Raw genomic sequence first — 19,606 nt, 5'->3', positions numbered from 1 at the left:
CAAGTGTAAGGTGATTGCACAAAAAACGTTATCATTGTACTATTCATTAATGATAGAAAACCAAAGGAAAGTTTTGTGAGAACAGTCGAAAATAAAAGCATTTGTGCTAAATACGAGATTCAGACAAGGAAACCCCATGTAAACCTCATCTCCATTAGTCTATGATGACACATACAGTACTGTGAAAAAGTTTTAGATGTGGAAAAAATGATGCAAAGTAAGAGTTCCTTCAAATACTGTGTGCAAGTGTATCTAGAAGAATTGAGATGGTTTTGAAGACAAAAGAGTGGTCTCACCAAACATTGATTTCATTTAGATTTCTATTTTGTTAATTCCTATTGTACTTTGACAATTGACAAAAACTATTAATACTTCTATTTTTGAAAGCATTCTTATCTTGCAGCATTTTTTTCCACACTACTGTATATCATAAAGTCATTCAGTCCATTAACGTTTAATGAGGAGACAGTTGGATATTAGTGGTAACAGCAGCAGGTTGACAGGTGACTTCATTCTTGTATGATGGGAAATAACTCAGAAGACTCAGGCATTTCTGCTAAGAAGGAAAGAGAAGTTGGGGATTGGAGTCCCTGACAAGCAGGGATAATAAATGAGAGGGGCTTTCACATAGATATCTCAGACGTGAAATTGCACCCAGCTGCTTGTGTAAGCAAACAAATAGTCTCATGTAAGGGACCCCGGACTTGTGGCTTGATGAATGGAACACGACAGAGGTAAATGGACTTTAACTCATTTACCAATAAAACTGTTTGGCTTTCTAAGTTAAAAAAGCCCCTAAATACCCCGAACAAGGAAAGTAACAAGAGTTTTATTACCTAACACACCCCTCCCCCACACAGTCTATTATGTGGAAGCTTCATTAGTGCAACAATATCTTGTACAATTCATATTAATACTCATTATCGAGGAAATGCACAAAACACATTTCTACTTGACCTTCTAGTGAAAGATTGTACATCAGTGTCAGAGAGAGAAAGATGGGACCCTATGCAGAGCAATGACCACAGAGATGGAGCACAACTATAAAGTTTCTTATATTGTACTCATACTTTTTATATTTTCTGTAAAAGCAAACACACAAAAAGGAAACAAAGTAAAAAAGAGAATTGCAATTTCATTCAAATGTAATGAAATGTTTAGCCATTGGTTGGTTACTTTCTAATTTTATGTAGATATATTCCTGTATATATATATATATATATATATATATGTGTATATTTCTTTTATATTTGTATTATTTTACTCTGTTTTATATTTTCACCAAACCTTGAAGATTTACCATTCTTTAAAGAAAAGCAGACTGTAGTGGACACACATATATAGCGATGGTCGAATACTAGTAACCTTAATTGTCTTGTTTTATGCCTTACAGAGCAAGATAAAACTCATGTCATTTTCTGAATGGTAAATGCGATCCATATATAGTTCTATGCACTTTCTTCATTAGATCCATTTCTTGGAAGTCAGTGAATATAGACTATCAATGTACTGTATCCATAAAGCTCTCATTTTAATGTATAATGTGCACACACGTCTCTCTTTCTCCGCTTGTCTGTCTGTCTATCTAAATTTATTTATCTCCAATGTAACAAACAATAGTTGTCGCAATGATTCCAGGTAGCAGGTAAATAATCAGCAAGCACATTGCTTCTGGATAATTTTGCAAGCCATGCTGGGGAACACATTTTCGCCAGATTTATCTTAAAATTACCCTGTTTATCCAAGTCAAAATATATTTCTGCAGCCCAAAATATCCTGAGACCTAATCCCTGAATTATCCATCCACTTTGCAGCACAGTTGAAATATTTATCTAGGGAAGGTTGGTTAGTACTGGATGAACAACACAGGATAATAATATGCAGAAACCTTAATGCAAGCACTATTTCATTATAAGTGTGGCTTCACACACAGCATTTTTTGGAAAACGCACTTGCAGTTTTTGATGCATTTTCTGAGCCAAAGCCAGTAAGTTCTTCCTTTATAGTTATCGCTACTTTTAATCAACTTCTCGCTTTGGCTCTAAAACTGCATCAAAATCTAAAAGTACGTTTCTTAAAAAAATGCTGCGTGTGAAGTCACCCTTAAAGCAGAGATGATTGGATGAATTACTTGAAGAATTGTAAAAGAATAAAAGGCAAAATGATGAGCGAGTGTGAATAGTGAAAAGTGCTAAAAGTGAAAAGAATACAAAAGACAACAGGTAGAGATGTGTAACGCTAATAAAACATAACATTATGTTTGGTTGTGTTTGTGTCTAAATACATGATCAAATGCAAAGAAGCGCTCAAAATAATAATAAACGCTTGAGACAGTCAAAAGTGTTAATAAAGAACATAAACTCTCTACCTTTTTACATAGCCCCCCTGCCTGCTTAGTATTTACAACTGAAAGCACATAGGCCTCACTTTCTACACTTATATCCCATCAAAAGACAAAACGAAGCCTTGTAGAATCATTTACCAACGTAATATTTATGAGACAGACGCCTAATTTACACTTCAGTATTGCAGCTATCACCATAGGCCTCCCTAGATCCCTTCTCCAGTAGAACAAGTCTTTGATGTGCCTGTACTGTATGTTTCCCTGTTATCTCTATATTACACTGCTTCGTGACGTCACTCTGCAGCTTTCCATATACCATCTCATTCATGGGGGCTCTACCGCACTCCAGGCTGGTGGTAGCCCCCTATTCATATGGCGTACACAATAAGGTGAATTAACCCACACAATAAAACTGATGAGACAATGGGAAGATAGAAATAGATTAGATAGATAGATATAGATAGATAATTATTTATCCAGATAATCCCCATAGAAAGGCCACATCGAACTGCAAATGACAGGAATAAAACCATTGCCACTAGCCTCTGCAATTGAAAATGCTGGTTATTTTGAAAGCTTCAGCGTTATTAATACGTTAAGGAAGGGCTCCCCTGGCACTCTGTGTTCTAACAGATCTGTCTCACATTGTATAAAACATTAATGCTGGGAGAGCTGTTACACCAAGAGCAGAGGGGGAGATTTTACCTTCACAAGAGCTCTATTATGGAGAGGAGTCTTAAATGAAAATTGTGTGTGTGTGTGCTGGATGGGAAGAAGGGGAGGCACACATCTCCCATTCCAGCAGCCACTGTATGGAATACATAGATCTACTACCACCCAGTGAGAAAAACCTCGGGTTAGATATCTATATCAATAGATTGAGAATAGCCTTAACACTGAGAGAGCAGAAAATAATAGGACTGCTGAAAAAGATAGCAAAAATAGGGTCAAATTAAAAGGTACATTGTTAGGAGAAAAGCTTCCTCATGCAGCCGGCACAATGACTGTATCCATTACAATGTACACTCTTCATATATAACAGTAGTCAAATTGCATATATTCTACATATTCCAGCGAAAATAAACCCAATCACAAAATGGAAATAATAAATAACACATAAAGAAAACTGAAGAAAAAGAAAAAGAAAATAATTATTAGCACACAATTAAAAAAAAAAGATAAAGAAAATGAAAATGCATTGACTAAAATGAATTTAAATAAAATACAACAAACTGAAATAATATCTAAATATCGACGTAGCATATCAATCTTCCAGTGATAAATACTGAAGACAAAGAGGATATGATCCGGGACCTTAGCGATGTCTCAATTTATAGTGAATGTGTTTAAACATAAAAAATAAAGAAAGATAAAACTGCAAACCCCATATAAACCCCCTCATGGGAATTGATCACCCATCATCAATAAAACACAAACTTTTGCTAAAGTCTTTTATTTTTGTTGTTTAAATTCTCACTTCAATTTTTAATTCTTGAAGAACATAATCAGCCTGGACAACATAGATCGCACTCATTATAAGAAGCAAAGGGTTATATCAAAAATTATTATTAGTAGAGAATTACAGGAAAACCTGGTTTGGAACCAGAAAAAATACAAAACAGATATAGATACATAGACACAGGACGAGGTTCTTCTCTTATAATGATTTGGAAAGTGTTATTCCCCTAATTCTTATGTCTTGCTTTCTTTATGCGCATACAATGCTTGTTTTTTAATTTTACAAAAAAATGAAAATAAAGACTAATATCTTACAAAATCAACATCAAATGTTCGTGGGATAATGTGCAGTGTGTCTACAGCAGTCTGCAGGTCTGTACACAATACATCCAGCTCAGTCCACAGTGCATTATCCATCAGGCTTCAGGATCATTAGGGATCCCATTGGTCCTTCCTTATTGGAGTTTTCCACACACATGGAGTTCATTAGACTCATATCCTAAGAAGTTTGTATATATTAATGAGTTGTCTCCTGATTGTCTCTGTGGCTGTTCTCTAGGAGCACTGGATGGACATGTAAGGCCAGTTGAAGCTACTTCCAGATAATAACATATCTCTGATGAGGGTTTCTATAGGGGTCTTACCTACCAAGCGCACGAAGAAGAGCTGTTCAATGACTGAGGAGGAGACGGTGCGCAGGGAAGGAAGCCTCAGCAGAAGTTTACCGAACCTGCTCGGTTGGTTGGGGTACTGGCTCCTGACATATTCCTCCAGGGCGCACTGGGACTTTTCCTGTAGACTCTCAATGTGAGCTGCATCTGAAAGGCCACAGGCATCTGCACAGGAGCCCATCAACATGGAGGAGAGACAGACAGGGCACAGAATTAGTATTGTATCAGTCCTTTACTGACACAGAAACTTGCAGATGATACACACTAGTAATAATAACAATAGCAATAATAAAAGTAATAATAATAATTGCACTTAAAATATTTTAGAAACGTGAAAATATTGAGATGCCAACTAATTTCCCTATGTGTGCAATTAATAGAATATGCTATATTTTACTAAAATATATTTTAAAATATGCTATGAACGCACACCAGTCTTTGCATTGATGAGCACCCAGTACTCATTTTAAAAAGCAACACTCCCCCATAGTCTATACTATAACATTATGCGGGGCTTCTTATTGCACAACTGTGATAAACTCTTCAATATCTAACAAATGTGCGATTTTATTGGCTGTGTTATACACCACGTGGTTCCTTTAAATCAATCAGTTCTGATAAATTAATCTATAAAATAGACACAGGATGGACGTGGTGACAATTCCTAGTAAAATCACTGAATAAACTGCAAAGACATCATATAATGATCACATCTTTCCCCGAATAGAAGATTGGTGTACATGTGTACATACGCTCACATTGCATACTCACACTCAAATGACCTTTTTGCAAATGACAACTGAAACTGCACTGATCACGGTAAAACTTTACCTTGTTAGCTGCCACAGACTGAAGTGAATCCATAGCTAATAAACCCAGAAATATGTGAGGCTTTGGTGTATTGCTTTTGGATAAAGCGCAGGGAGGTAAAACATAAGCTTCCTCCATTTATCTACTGTATGGATGTAAAGTGAACACTTCCCAGGCGGATAAAGTGTAATAATGGGAATAATAAGGGGACTAGATAAAGATGAGATCACTGGACATTGATATTCCGGAGGATGAAAAGATTTGCTGTAATTACATTTATTTTGGCAGATCACTCTCTAAATAATTATTTTTGTGCCCAAGGCAAAATGCAAATAAAACAAATGGCGGCTCAGAACCTGTAATCAGCCGTCAGATGTATGTAATGACCATGCTTGTACTGCTTTATAGTGTGTGCGCATTGTATCTGTCTGTCTATCCATTCATCCACCCCTATCTATCTCTGTACAGAATTATCTATCTATCTATCTATCTATCTATCTATCTATCTATCTATCTATCTATCTATCTATCTATCTATCTGTCTGTCTGTCTGTCTGTCTGTCTCTCTTCTTGCAACTTCTATGGTGTGTTTCTAGCAACAGCAGCAGTACAAAACTCAACTACTAAAGTGTTCACTTTGAGATCACAGAATAATACTAATCTGAGCAGAGCCGGCACAGTAGCAGGAAGACATATTCTTTACAAATGTGCAATAATTGCTCTTGACAACTATTATAGCACTGTGTGTTTCCTAGACTTGAATTCTCAACCATAAGCGCTGATATGTCTTTGCTGACGTCGCAGTATGTAATCACATCATCAGCAGTGACTACACCGACTACACCCACTATACATATTAATATTAATGTACACATGATGATGTTATTCGCAAGCCGCAACTGTAACATCTCATTCACTGGTGAAAATGAAAAAATGATCTGTATCACTAAGCTTAATACAACACCTATTAAATACACTTTTCTTAACATGTTCTTCCAACTAGTTTAGCCTTGTTTGTTAACTAGTTTTATTTCAGTCATCCCACTCTATGACATTGTAGTCGGATCAAGTTACTTCCTATGGTGCATGAATTATATTGCCAGGATCTGGGCACGACTGCAACAAGGCCTGATGGCAGGAAGAGTTAAGTTATATGTGAGCTACATAAATTAATAACGTTTAAAGGGAAGCATGGGTCATGACCTAACCTTTGGATGGAGTCCAGAGTACAATAGGTTGGAGTCTGAATGTGAAAACCACAAGCAGGCGACGCTTTACACACTTATTATCCCCACTAAACTCCCTCTAAAAATGATGCCTCAAAAAATGTGTTTTCATCACTTGTTTTAAAAGGTTGGGGAGGGGTTTGGGGGGTCTTAGTCAATGCCCCAGAGACTGGTAATCACAAGTAAAGTTATAGTGGGGGGTAGAGAGTGCCTGCATGGGGTTGAACAATATTCAGCGGTTGCAGGCAATTCTACAGTATGTTATATACAGCATTATTAGTAGTAGTATAACATGTATATAAATACTGATAATATATATCCCCGAGAATATGCAGCACGTTTGATATTGCAGTATAGTGTGCACGGATACTTTATTGTGTCATTAGAATGAATGGCAAATCGTTGCAGAGAGTCGAGAGAGCATCATACAATATTATAGAATTATAAAGTACATCAGTACTGAGGATGATGGGTAACTGTAAAGATGCATCATTCCTCTATTGTATGGCGGATATACTGGCTCTATAAGCACACCTTTATGAGGAGTCTTCCATGCAGCATGACTGCATTTGCACAGAGTATGTAGAGGGGGGCAGTGGATGTACACAGCTGCATCTGACCATCATGCATACCAATGACTCTCTCTAAAGAAATTATCTGCTGTTCACATCGATATTAATACTGCATTTGCTGCGTTACAATCGTGTGCACATTGAAGAGGCATTTAATAAAATGGAAATACTAGGTGGCCGGGGCCGGGAGCAGGGCCTGCTTTGCCATCATTGTCTGGGAACCATTCTGTGTTATTTACGTGTGGCTTTATGGGAATGGTTTAATCAATATGGCTGAAATATGTATTGCATAGTATGATTAAAGAGCAGCCTTGGTGACCTTAGATGCATTGCACATAGGAACGTGTTCTTCTCTGCTTTGTTTACATGTGGCTGCCGTGCAGGCTGCTGACTGCATTCAGCTCTCATTAAAAATGCCTTGTTCTTGTAATAGACACAGTTTAAAGGGCTGCCCTCCATGATTACCTCTGAGACTGCTTTTCTAATCTATCATAGAAGCCTATCTATCTATGTGTACATGTATGCATGTGTGGAGCCACTGGCTGCTCTCAACTTGCTCTATTTTTCAGACATTCTCTTAAATATTTAATAGGAATATGGTTTCCATAGCAAAATGATTTATTACTGGAAATTGTGCTAGCTGTTTTTTCTTGCTCACTGCTTTTATATTTCAGCAATTGTCTGAAGCACTATCACAAATGTCTATTAAAATCATCATCTTATCAGAAATGGGGATAAATCGCTGAATAATAGTGGGATGGATCTGTACTGGGCTCTAATATGGAGTCTGTGAACATGATTGAGCATCACACACACACACACACAAGCGCACACACACACACACACACACACACACACACAGCCTCATGGATGGATTCTGGAGCACAATCCAATTTTATAGAGTGACAGCACAGCGCTTCATTAATGTTGGCACCATTCAGATAGTGCATCACATCTCCAATGATGGCAGAGGAATCCCTTGTCTTGTGGGGGTGAGAGATGGCTAAGGAAACATTCCAGCTGGGATCTGACTGTAGCCAACTTGAGATATGTGATGTACAGTGTGCAATGTTGTACAACTGGGCATGCAGTAGTGGTGCCCATGTTTATGCCCCTTCTTCCCCCAGCCTCACTCACCTGATGTGAACAAGACGATGGCTTTCAGGCAGCTGTATTCTGCAGAGTCTACATGCAAGGCCTTAAGCTTCTCCACCTGCTCCTGGAAGATACGGATGTGGTCCATAAAGGCCACCACTCGGTCGGCAGACATTGGGGAGGCATGGAGGCCAGCAGCTGCCAGAAGAGGGGCCACATGAAGGGGCATGGAGCACTGAGCTGCATTCAGCACAAACAGCTCACTCCAAGTCAGCCTGAGCAGAGCCACTTGGTCAGTGATCTGCAGGTCAGGGAAGAAGGGGATGTTCCTGGCCCACTCCACAGCACTGAACAGTAACCGGGCTGCCAGCTCGCAGATGTTCTCTATGCCCATGATGTTATTAGGTTGCATGCACTGGCTGCCATAGCGGGAGGTGGGGTAAGGCTCAGCCCGCAGCAGCAGGGAGATGTATCCGGATAGATAGCAATGACCATTCAGGGGGTCCCCATTGGTCAGGGCATATTGGCCTGGGTTCGGCTGGGTTGGAGGCATTCGTCCTCGCTGAACCGCTGACAAAAACAAAGAGAAAGAAGAGGAAATGTGCAACCAGGGCTGGACTCATATAACTGAAATTAATCAAATATACTGTGTATATGTGTGAGTTGTTAGCTGTTGTTTTATATTATATATGTATGTATGTGTGTTACATTGTGTGTAATATATATATATTTGCGCATAGTTTGTATCATTTTCATTTATATTTAATATATCATACAAACACTTATGTAAACTCAAATATTACAATGCAAACAGTATTACAGCAACACATTCACAGAATATCATGCACTCTGTAGCACAACATCACAACACAAAGTAATAAATCCCACATAATAAATATACAGTCATATCACACTACTACAATAATACCAACAACCACAACAGCAGCAGCCGCACATTGACATGCAAGCAGTGAATCCCTGGAAATAGCCTTGCTGATAGGTAATGTATGAATATGTAATATGAAATAAATAACAGGAGCATTTCATAAATCACAGGGAGATTTGCTTCTACACGTTGTGCTGTAAAACTTGGAGCTGGGGTGGTGAAAGTGAAAGGAACATTTTAATAAGAGGTGATAGAATAATAAAATAATAATAATAAAAATAGTGGGTAAAATATATAGAAACTTACAATAGTTAAACATTGTGGGAATGCACTGCTTAGCCAGTCAGTGAGTACAGGTAGTAAAGCTTCCTGTGTGTGCCATGAGTGTGCCTGGAGAGTGAATGCCCACAGCTTAGATGCTAAAGACTATTCATTAACTGCATGGATGCTGAGCGTAAGCAAGCTTATTTATGCTGCAAGTTAGTAAAGCTGACCAAACTGTGTGTGTGTGTTTATGTGAGTATTGTGATGTGTGTATGTGATGCAGGTGCCAAATACTGTCCTGCCATGTAAACAATATTAGTGCAATACACAGCATGGGACACTTTATTTTACATGACTGTATAGGAATAAGTTACAAATCAGGCCATCGTTGATCTGAACTCATTATTTACACAACTTGTCCTGAATGTTTTCTTTTTTTTTTTTTAATTTATAGTAACTCAGTGACTGTGAAATGCAAACACTCAGAACTTCTCACAGAATGGTAGGAAATGTTTTCTCTGGGAACATGACTTTTTATTTGCATTCCCCTTCTTTCACTTCTACTGCAGATTTTGGTGATTGGAGAAAAAGCAGCTTGGGCATTTATAGAAACATCTAGTTGTGCTTTTATTAAGGACAATTACATAATGACTTTATTAAAAAACTACAATATTCCCACCATCATTATCACTATGGTCAGATACAGCCTGCAATAAAGGAACGCCAAATGGAGCCAATATAATATCCTGTCGACTATATGAATGGCTCATTAATTAGGTAGTAAATTCCCCTCCCAAATTATTCCACTTTTAAATAAGAAGAATGAATGTACATAGATAAAATGTACATGGAATAAAACTACAACTTCTTGTGTGTTTCCCATGATGGAGAACAATATAGGACAAGGCCAAATCTCGCCTAAGATAGGAGGCATCGCAGTGACACTGTAAGCACTGCAAATATAGGGTGACATATTTTAAGGGGTGACACAGATCAGGGGAGCCGCTATTCCTGACTATGTAGATATGTGTGTGTGTATTTGTTTAATAATGAGAGTAGAAAAAAGGATGGAATAAGCACATGTAAGGAGATCAGCCAACATCCCACAGCATGCTACCATAGACAAAACACACACTCACACACAAAGATACACACAGGGAGAGCTACCGTTATTAATATTAATAGCATCATAATGCAACAACAGAAGCACCACGCCACATGCCTGACATGAAGACTATTTCCCCAGCAGGCACACACCTAGCAGCACACACATGATAGGCACAGAAGAAATATTCACCTTCTCTCCTCATGCCCACTTTGAGGCACTTCTTGAGCCGGCAGTACTGGCACTGGTTCCGGTGGTGCTGGTCTATGGGACAGTTCCTATTGGCACGACATGTGTAGGTTAAGTTCCTGCGGACGCTCCTCTTGAAGAAACTTTTGCAGCCCTCGCAGGTGAACTGGCCGTAGTGCTTCCCGCTGGACTTGTCCCCGCACACCACACACTCGATGTGCTGCTGCTGGCTCTGGCCTGAACCCTGCTGGCCCTTGTCTCCAGCCGCTCCCGGGGTGGAAGGGGGTCCCGGCTGGCTGGGGGTCTGTGGAGTGTGGGGGGCTTGCTGCTGCTGCTGCTGCTCCCTTGCAGGCTGCGCTGCCCCCGGGTTAGGGCCTCCTGGGTTCCCCCCGGCCACGTCTTCCTGCGGATCTCTCCAGCTGCTAACTACCATTGCCATATCTCGGGCCCAAAAAGTGCTGGGGAGCGGGGTCTGGGGGGATTTTATTTTGGAGGAGAAGAAGAAGCTGGCGGTCTCTGCCGTGGTTGCCGCTGATGGGAGCCGTTTCCTTGGATTTGCTTTGCAGGGATTTCCCCCCTTCTTTGCACAGAGCAGAAATGTCTCCTATGTAGAAAGCGGCGCTGGAAGGGCAAAGGAGCCGCTGGGGATGTGGGCACAGTGTAGCAGGGCTGCTGCTTCCCCCCCTCCCTGTCTTGTCTCCAGTGCCGCCTGTGATGACTGCTCTCCGGGCTGCAGGCTGTGGCTGGCTCTGGAGGAGGGTGCAGCGTCAGATCAGGCTGGGGAGGCGGCAGAATTCTCAGCCCCGATCTCCCCAGTGCACGCAGGGAGCAGACATAGGACGAGCAGCGGCAGGAGCAGGCTTCACCCTCACAGCTGCTGCCGACAAAACACTCAGAAGCCGACGAGGGATTGTAAGTGTCCAGGGGGCCACATCCAGGGCAGCGTGCAGCCAGCCATTCAGAGCTGATCCTTGGAGCGCCTGAGCCAGAGGTTGAAGACACTTCCCCTTTCTCCTTTGATTTTTTTTTCCTCTGTCTCTTTTGCTTTTATGATGTCAGGAGGACAAATAATCCTCGATCTGTCATTAGATGAGCAAGTGCCACATTGTGGGAGAAAAGCGAAAAAATAATAAAAAAAAACAACAAAGTAACACAAGGAACAATCCAAAAGTGTGCAGCCGACAACAAACAGCAGCACCTTAAGTCTTCTGTTGCTGCTGTTGTTGCTGATGATGTTTCCTCTTCTTCTGCTGCTGCTGCTTTATTCCTGGAGATAGCATGCAATCGTCACCATCATCAGCAAGGAGCTTTCTCTAGTTCTTTTTTTTTCTTGCTCTGAAGTCTGGAAAAGTCAATGGTGGAAGTGTTGTCCTCTTGATGCAGAAGGAAATAATACAAAAATGAAATAAAAGTCTGTGCATAGGACGATGAAGAAGCCAGTGGTAGCTGAAGGCTCTGTTGCTGGAATGGAGTGAAAGAGGTGAGGGGTAAAAAAAAAAGAAAAGGAAAAAAAAAACACTCACTCAGTGACACACTCACACACACACAGACAGGCTCATAGAATATGCAATAAAGAGAGAGAGAGGGAGAGAGTGAGGGGGAAAGAGAGGGGGATAGAGAGAATGGCACAGAGAGAGACACACACAAACAAATGAATGCCTTATAACGGGAAGACTGGCAGAGCAATGTTTCCGAAAGGGGGATCTGCGCGAATGTCTGTATATAGTGAACTTTGACACTACTATTGAAAGTGACACGTTTCTATGGAGATCTCAGCCTTATATGGAGCTCATGTCAAGGAGCCAAGCGAGGGGCTGCTGGCAACTGATAATCAAAGGCGACTGACTGGTCAGAGCCCCCAATTGGGGGGGAGAAGAGATGGGAGGCTAAGGTTAGCCAAGCCTCCTGCTCTTCATTGGTCGGATGACTGCTGCTGCTGCCTTTATTCCTTTCTCTCTCCTCTTTGCCTTGTTACCTATGGCTGGGGCTGCAAGGAGGGGAGAGGAGGGGATGGGGGAGAGGAGGGGTGGGGGGATGCAGTGACAAGCACACTGTTCATTCACAGCGCCTCTACCCGCTGCTATTTACTTTCAGAGCTGATTAGTATGGGTCGTCTATGGGCTCAGCAGAACAAAAATACTCTACTTGGGGTGGGGGTGTATAGGGGGGTGATAGAAATTAGGAGAAGTTAGAGAATGAAGATGTAAAAATGAAGACACTATTTAGATTCATGTCTTCTGTAGCCCTGCCCTTCTCTCTGGGTGACACAAAAAGTCACAAACTTAAAGGAGAACGTACAAAGCTGCTAATATCAGGCAGGCAGATGTATGGAAATGGTTTTACAACTTGAAATTCTTCAGATACAGTAAATAAACTGACCATCCAGATTGACATTGTTATGAATTTCCCCCCCTTTAATCCGACACTAGGGAAGGGAACAATAGATGAGTTTCTCCAGCGGAGGATAAACTTTATATTTAATGTCCCTTTAAAATCTAACAATAAAACATTAAAATAGACCCTGGGCACAACCTTGTGTAAGATCTATTATATACTACATAACTATAATAAAAAATCTATTTAGATATATCTGTTTTCTATGTATTTATCTATGGGAAGTTTTATATTCAAGCACATAAGGAGACACTAGAAAAGTTTGCAGGCATTGAGTCAGACAGCATGAGCAGCAATGTTACAATAATTATTAATGAAACAATGATAAGCTCTCTTTTTGTTGTCTGGGAAGATCAATGCTTTGTAAGAAGAATCCCAGGAACAGGCCTGTGTGCATGTCACAATTGCTGGATCGGGCTGCCATCTAGCGTACAGTAAGTGAGCACATCACCATTATTATACAGTAAGACAGAGCAGCCAAACTCTCTACATAGGGGTGGCTGGGTACACACTCACCTTGCAGCACTGCTAAGCATGAGCTCAAACTTTGCTAGCATTCACCCTCAGTCTCTGAGTGTGAGTGTGTGCTCTGCTTACTGCGCACAGCTACCTGTCACACACACTGCTTACTTTCCTCTGCACAACTCTGATGAGCAAGCAGCAGGCACAGAGCCCCTCTCCCCCAGTGACAGGGGGGATGGGGTCAGCTGAATCCATTAATGACAGTTTCGGATCATTTCCAACCGAATAGTTAACGGCTATTTCTTTGCCCTGAAATAATGAAGAGATTGTGAATGGCCGGCGCCCCTATTGTACTGTAGGCATTGGTAGAGGGATGTGTGGTCAGTGCTGCACAGCTCCTCTCCAGCTGTATACTCAGCGCTGCTGCTCTCTCCTGCTGTATACTCAGTGCCGACTCCTGCTTGCAGAAAAGGTGAAACGAATAAGATTAAAGCGGACAAAAGGCGGCGGCTCCCTGTGTATCTTTGTACTGCCGGCTCTGCTGCGGCTACACAGGACTTGCGGGCACCGGCCACTGTGCCATCATCCAGCCGGGCAGCCAGACTCAACATCCCAGGAAGCGCACACTGGCAAGTACTCAATGCTGTCTCTGTACTGTAGTTTAGTATAACTGGCCATTTCTTATTCATTTTATATTATATTTTATTCTGGCCACATTTACTAAAGATGTTACTTTTGCTGCTTATTTTATATCACTTCATATTTGCATCTATGTATGGATTGTGTATATCTCAACCTCACATTTCAGATCCTGTAATGTAGATAGCAGGACACTAGATGGATCAGTGCAGTGTATATACAGTATATATGTTGTTCTGTAAGTGAAGCAGATAACTTGAAGCAAGTGAGAGCACTCATTAATGAGGCCAACGCTCGCCTGTATTGTACTACTTGCCACATAATGTAAAGATCAATGCAAGTCACTATATATGTGTGATAGTGTCACTCGCAGAGGGAGATACACAGACACGAGTGACAGGGGACCTCATTCTAACCATGTCCCGTTCTCTTCATTGTCTCCATGAACTGTATGGAGTCAGCTCATACATGTGTTCCTTCACCACAGTAAACTTTCCCAGGAACACCCATCCATTGTGCATCAAGAGAAGACACTGCTATAGTCAGTTCAGCGCAGTTACATTAAATTGTAATTACCCAGGAATTGCTGAAACTATAACTGCTCCAATAATAAGTGTATGGCATATATAATATATAATGGATTGTAAATACTACTATGGTACGTACATACTGATTATTACTAGTGCATATAGTCAGCTTAGTGCAGTTAGACTGTTCTATAATTTCCGAGCAAATGCTGAAACTAGTTATAACTGCTCCAGTAATAAGTGCACTGCATGCATATATATATATATATATATATATATATATATTTATATATATATCAATCATGTATAGTAAATACTACTATACTACATGTTAATTATTACAAGTGCATATGGTTTGCTTAGTGCAGTGACATTAAGTTGTAATTACCCAGCTAATGCTGAAACTAGTTATAACTGCTCCAATAATACGTACTGCATATATAATGGTTGCAAATACTACTATGGTACATACATACTGATTATTACAAATGCATATAGTCAGCTTAGTGCAGTTACACTGTATTATAATTACTCAGCAAATGCTGAAACTAGTTATAACTGCTCCAATAATAAGTGCACTGCATATATATATAACTGCATATATCATGTATTGTAAATACTACTATGGTACATACTGATCATTACAAGTGCATACAGTCTGCTTAGTGCAGTTACATTGTATTGTAATTACCCAGCTAATGCTGAAACTAGCTATATAACTGCTCCAACAATAAGTACTGCATATATCACATGTAATGGATTGTAAATACTATAATGGTGCATAGTGATTATTTCAAGTGCAAATATTTAGCTCAGTGCAATTATATCATATTGCAATTGCTTAGCAATGCTGGAACTAGTACTTCAGCTTTTGTATCTATTGTGGGAGTAGATCAGACACACAATACTTTTGGACAAGTTTGCACTCAAGTGATCATCTACCTATCGATACATACGGTGTTAGGGATATAGACAACTGACTCCTCTTCCTTGCAGCATTGATATGCACTCATGCTCTCCTAGTGCAGCGTTATAAATAGGAAGCAAACAGCAAGGTCATGGGGTTCGTTTTTATTTTACTTTTATACAAAGTATCCATATTATTGTTATATAAAAGAATTCTATTTCTGTTCTAAAGTTAAGTGAACAGTAAATGGAAGTACAAGACAACACACTGGAACACTTGCTAAATTCCATCCATAAGCCAGAACTTTTTACATAGTTTCCTCTCCAGTTTTGTAGCCATATCATGCTACTGTATGTGTAATAAAATAATAAGACTGTGTGTCTAATAAAATAATACCCTATATCTAATACAATCTGACGTTCCATTATCAGCACAGAAACAATAATGTAACTATGTTAATATTGAAGCAAAGTTAGGTTCTTATCCTAATGAAATGAACATAGATGCTCTCTGGAGATTGACATAAATCTAAACATAAACACTGAGAAAAAAAGCAACCAGCAAAGTAATCTATATTTCGGTGTTTCCAAGTATTCATAATGAATGCAGTAAAATGGAATTAAGTATAATGGATAAGTGATTAACAAATGGAAATTCAGCCATAATTAAGAGTACTTGAAATGGATAAATTGTTACTATTTGATTTTGCTCAGTTATTACCTTAGAAAAAGTTGAGGAAAATATCGATGCACCTGGTTAATGCTGCCTTTAGATGAGTCCTGTAATAACTACATATCATAACTGTATATGTATGGATATATACTGGTTTGTATAATATATGAATCCTATACTAAATCAATCAATCTATCTATCTCATTTCATCCTAGATATATTTATTTATCTAGGATGTGTCAGTTTATGAAGAAATGTTTATTTGCCTCTTAAAAATGAAGAAAACATTGCATTTTGTAGACCCTTTGCTGAAACTTGCATCTGATTTAAGTGCAATATCTCAATTAAGCAGAATTGCACAAATGGCTGCAGCGATTTTCCTCTCTCTGGTTCCATACAATAAATATACCTCTGCTTTGTGTGCAGTGCTATTCTCTCTCTATGGGGGGAGGAAAGTGTGGCTAATTTACCAGAACCAGTGAGCTCCTAAACAGCTTGATGTGTCCCAACAGGTCTCTGAATAAAACCCCCATATCTGACACAGCTTCCAGCCACTGAGTGCCACTGTTATGTGTGTGAAAGTTGTGATGTTAACCCTTCAGCCGGACCCTGCAAGGGTGACATGGAGAGGTCTATTGTAAACTCTCTGGGCTATTCTAAGCTCAGGTTGGTGTGAAAGAGACGAGAAGGTCACTTGAAGTCTCCTTTCAAGTACTCCCATTTTCTCTCTGGATCAGCAGCTCTGAATAGACACCATCTAATCGCTCTTAATAGAAGAAAAAAGTCTGCAGCCCACTAAAATGCCCTATTCTCTGCACGCCGCAAATGCATCTACACTGTGAAAAGACAATGTGCTTTTCTAAAATAGGCTTTAAATATCAAAACTATATATTATAATTACAATGCAGAATGCATATAGCAGGAGATAGACGTTTATTGTAATGGGAAAATTACTGGATGAGCTTAATAAATGGAGTAAAACTTAATATTGCAGGACTTGAATTTGCTAATAGTATAGAATAGTCCATTACCAAGGATCAGGGTAGGGAAAACTAATGTTCTTCTTCTTTTGTAGGTTCACACGTTGATGGTAAAAGTCCACACAGAGCTGTAGGTTTTGTCCAGGAAAGCTGTAAATTCCTGGAAAAGTTTACTTTGCTGCTAAGGTGACAAACCAAGATTTGAGCTTTCAGACAAAACTTGCATTATTATATGTGTCTAGTTTCTTAATTATTTGATTCAATGAAAGTATTATATATATTTACATATATTTAACAGAATGACCACTGATCTAGCCCCACTTGTAATAGTAATATTAATAGTAGTAATCATAGTGTTGCATTTATTTATTTCATGTGATTCTGTCCACATAGGGATTTTATATATCATCTCACAGGTTTTATATATCACTCTCTGCAGCATTACACTGCTGAATCACACAGGGGAAACCTAGTAAACATAAGAGCTGATAAAATGCTTGTTAAATATTTTTCACTAAATTCATGTTATTTCTTATTTCTAATTACTAATTTTGATTAGGATCATTTTCTAGATATTATCATCTTTCACCTGTAGAAACCTTAATTTATCTTAGGGCATATTCATACAGGCAACTTTTTTGTCCGATGTTCGGACCAAAAAAAATCTATCTAAATTGGACAGAAATAGAAGCCATTCATCTCAATATGAATATGCACTTGGGCGTTTTTTTTACTTGGACGAACAGTTCGCGTGAAAAAAAAAAATTGCAGCATGTCCTAGTTTGGTGCAATTTTGGTATGAAACTCACCCGTTCAATTCTATGGGAGCATTTTAAAAAATGGATTGAAATTACATGATGTGAGTGTGATCAGGTTTAAATTCATGTAACCATGGCAACCATAATTTTATAAACGAGAATTAGAAAGTGATTTTTTCATACGTACATGAAAAAACGCACGCACAAAAGATAGAAATCATGCATAAACATTGCAAAATCGCACGAAAATCACAAAAAAGGATCAGACCGATTTTTATGGACCGAATTTGCAAACCCCTGTTTGAGTATACCCTTATATTTGCTCCTAATGTGTCAACTTTCAGCCGACTCAAGGTCCAGCATTATCAGAACATCACTTTGTAACATTATTCTTCTACTTTATATCCTTTTTGTTTATATAAATGCCCAAATTAGCCTCAAAGCAACTAGTTGGGTGTAGTAGTTTAGCAAGACTAATTGGAGGCAATGGAGATAAAATGACTTTTCCAATTAACTGCTGGTTGGAGTTTAGTTAGAAGGACTGTCAACCCTGGCGATGGGTAATTGCTTTATTGCTCACTAAACTATCATCCATTTAGAACATATGTGCTAATTATTCTGGCCGCCCTCAGAAACAGACACTACAGATCTATTAGTCCATATAATGTATATGGTAGTTTGAGGCAGGGAATCCATCACACCGCTAGGAGGGAAATGCCAGCTAGGAAGACACTGAACATATGACATATCTCTAGGACAAAAGACATAGCAAAATAGAGGCTTTTCTCACTAATATCATTTATGGACACTATCATGTGAATGAAAAAAATTAATCTGCAGTTTTAAAAGCCCATAGATTTAGAAGCAACAACACTGCTGTGTACACAGACTGTCTCTTAAGTCATACCTCTCATCACCTTAATGTGCTGGAAGGAGTCCCCTGCCTGCCACATGGCAATACAGATGCACCTCTTTCACGCCCATATGATTTGCAGACAGACAGGTGCATGCAGCGACAGAGGCAGATACCTCAGGTGTCTTTAGAGAGAAAGGGAAGCATATTGTCAATTAGTGGGATCAGGTTATTCTTTGTTACATTCTAGATGCTGCATTTTACTCCAGATGTATTTAGGCCTGGTGTTTTTTTTCTGCTTAGAGCATCTAAAATCTCAATTGTGATAGGGATTCTTTTTTGCACCCCAAATATCCATGTGCCATTGGGGCCTGGGCTTTAATATGATTGAGTCAGTGTTCAAAGACCCCTAAGGTCAGTGTGTCATTGATGCATGATCTCTAATATCTTTTAGCCATTGAAGCATGACCCCCTACTGTCCCTGCTGTTAACCATTGATGCAGGAGACCTGCAGGACCCTAATTGTACTGTTGCTGAAAGAACTCTACTGTCAGACATTGGTATAGGAATCTTAATCAGAGTTGTGGAGTTAGTAAGCCAAGCTTCCGACTCCTCTATTTTTCCAAACTCTGACTTCTTCGTCAATGGCTCATGTATAATAATTAGCAATAAATTTACTGTAACAAAATCATAGCATCGTAAAATGGAGAAAGTCCAGCATTGGGTTAAAAGCTTTTAGTCTTTATTAAATGATCCAGACAGACAGACATCAAGCAACAAAGGACATGTGCCGT

General features: G+C 39.5%; 1 protein-coding gene across 1 annotated transcript; it reads right to left on the bottom strand.

Moving 5' to 3' along the window:
• Positions 1–3,797: 3,797 nt before the first annotated feature.
• NR2F1 (nuclear receptor subfamily 2 group F member 1) lies at positions 3,798–12,357 on the bottom strand. The gene is made up of 3 exons (XM_066602993.1): positions 10,624–12,357; positions 8,219–8,746; positions 3,798–4,638 (listed from the first exon to the last, which is right to left on the bottom strand). Exons 1-3 carry the CDS (start codon positions 11,057–11,059, stop codon positions 4,358–4,360), a joined length of 1,245 nt encoding a protein of 414 aa, XP_066459090.1. The 5' UTR covers positions 11,060–12,357; the 3' UTR covers positions 3,798–4,357.
• Between the last annotated feature and the right edge of the window lie 7,249 nt (positions 12,358–19,606).

Source organism: Eleutherodactylus coqui, chromosome 5 (assembly GCF_035609145.1).
Source record: "Eleutherodactylus coqui strain aEleCoq1 chromosome 5, aEleCoq1.hap1, whole genome shotgun sequence".
NCBI lineage: Eukaryota > Metazoa > Chordata > Amphibia > Anura > Eleutherodactylidae > Eleutherodactylus > Eleutherodactylus coqui.
Note: the sequence above shows the minus strand (reverse complement) of the source record. Positions and strands in the feature narration are given on the sequence as shown.

What these genes read in the sequence shown, in the direction of transcription:
- NR2F1 (XM_066602993.1), bottom strand. Translation starts at nt 11,059, where the DNA reads ATGGCAATGGTAGTTAGCAGCTGGAGAGATCCGCAGGAAGACGTGGCC. An exon ending in AGTGGGCATGAGGAGAGAAG is followed by an intron (nt 8,747 to 10,623) that starts GTGAATATTTCT and finishes TGTTTTTGTCAG; the next exon opens with CGGTTCAGCGAGGACGAATG. An exon ending in CATCGTCTTGTTCACATCAG is followed by an intron (nt 4,639 to 8,218) that starts GTGAGTGAGGCT and finishes GCTCCTGTGCAG; the next exon opens with ATGCCTGTGGCCTTTCAGAT.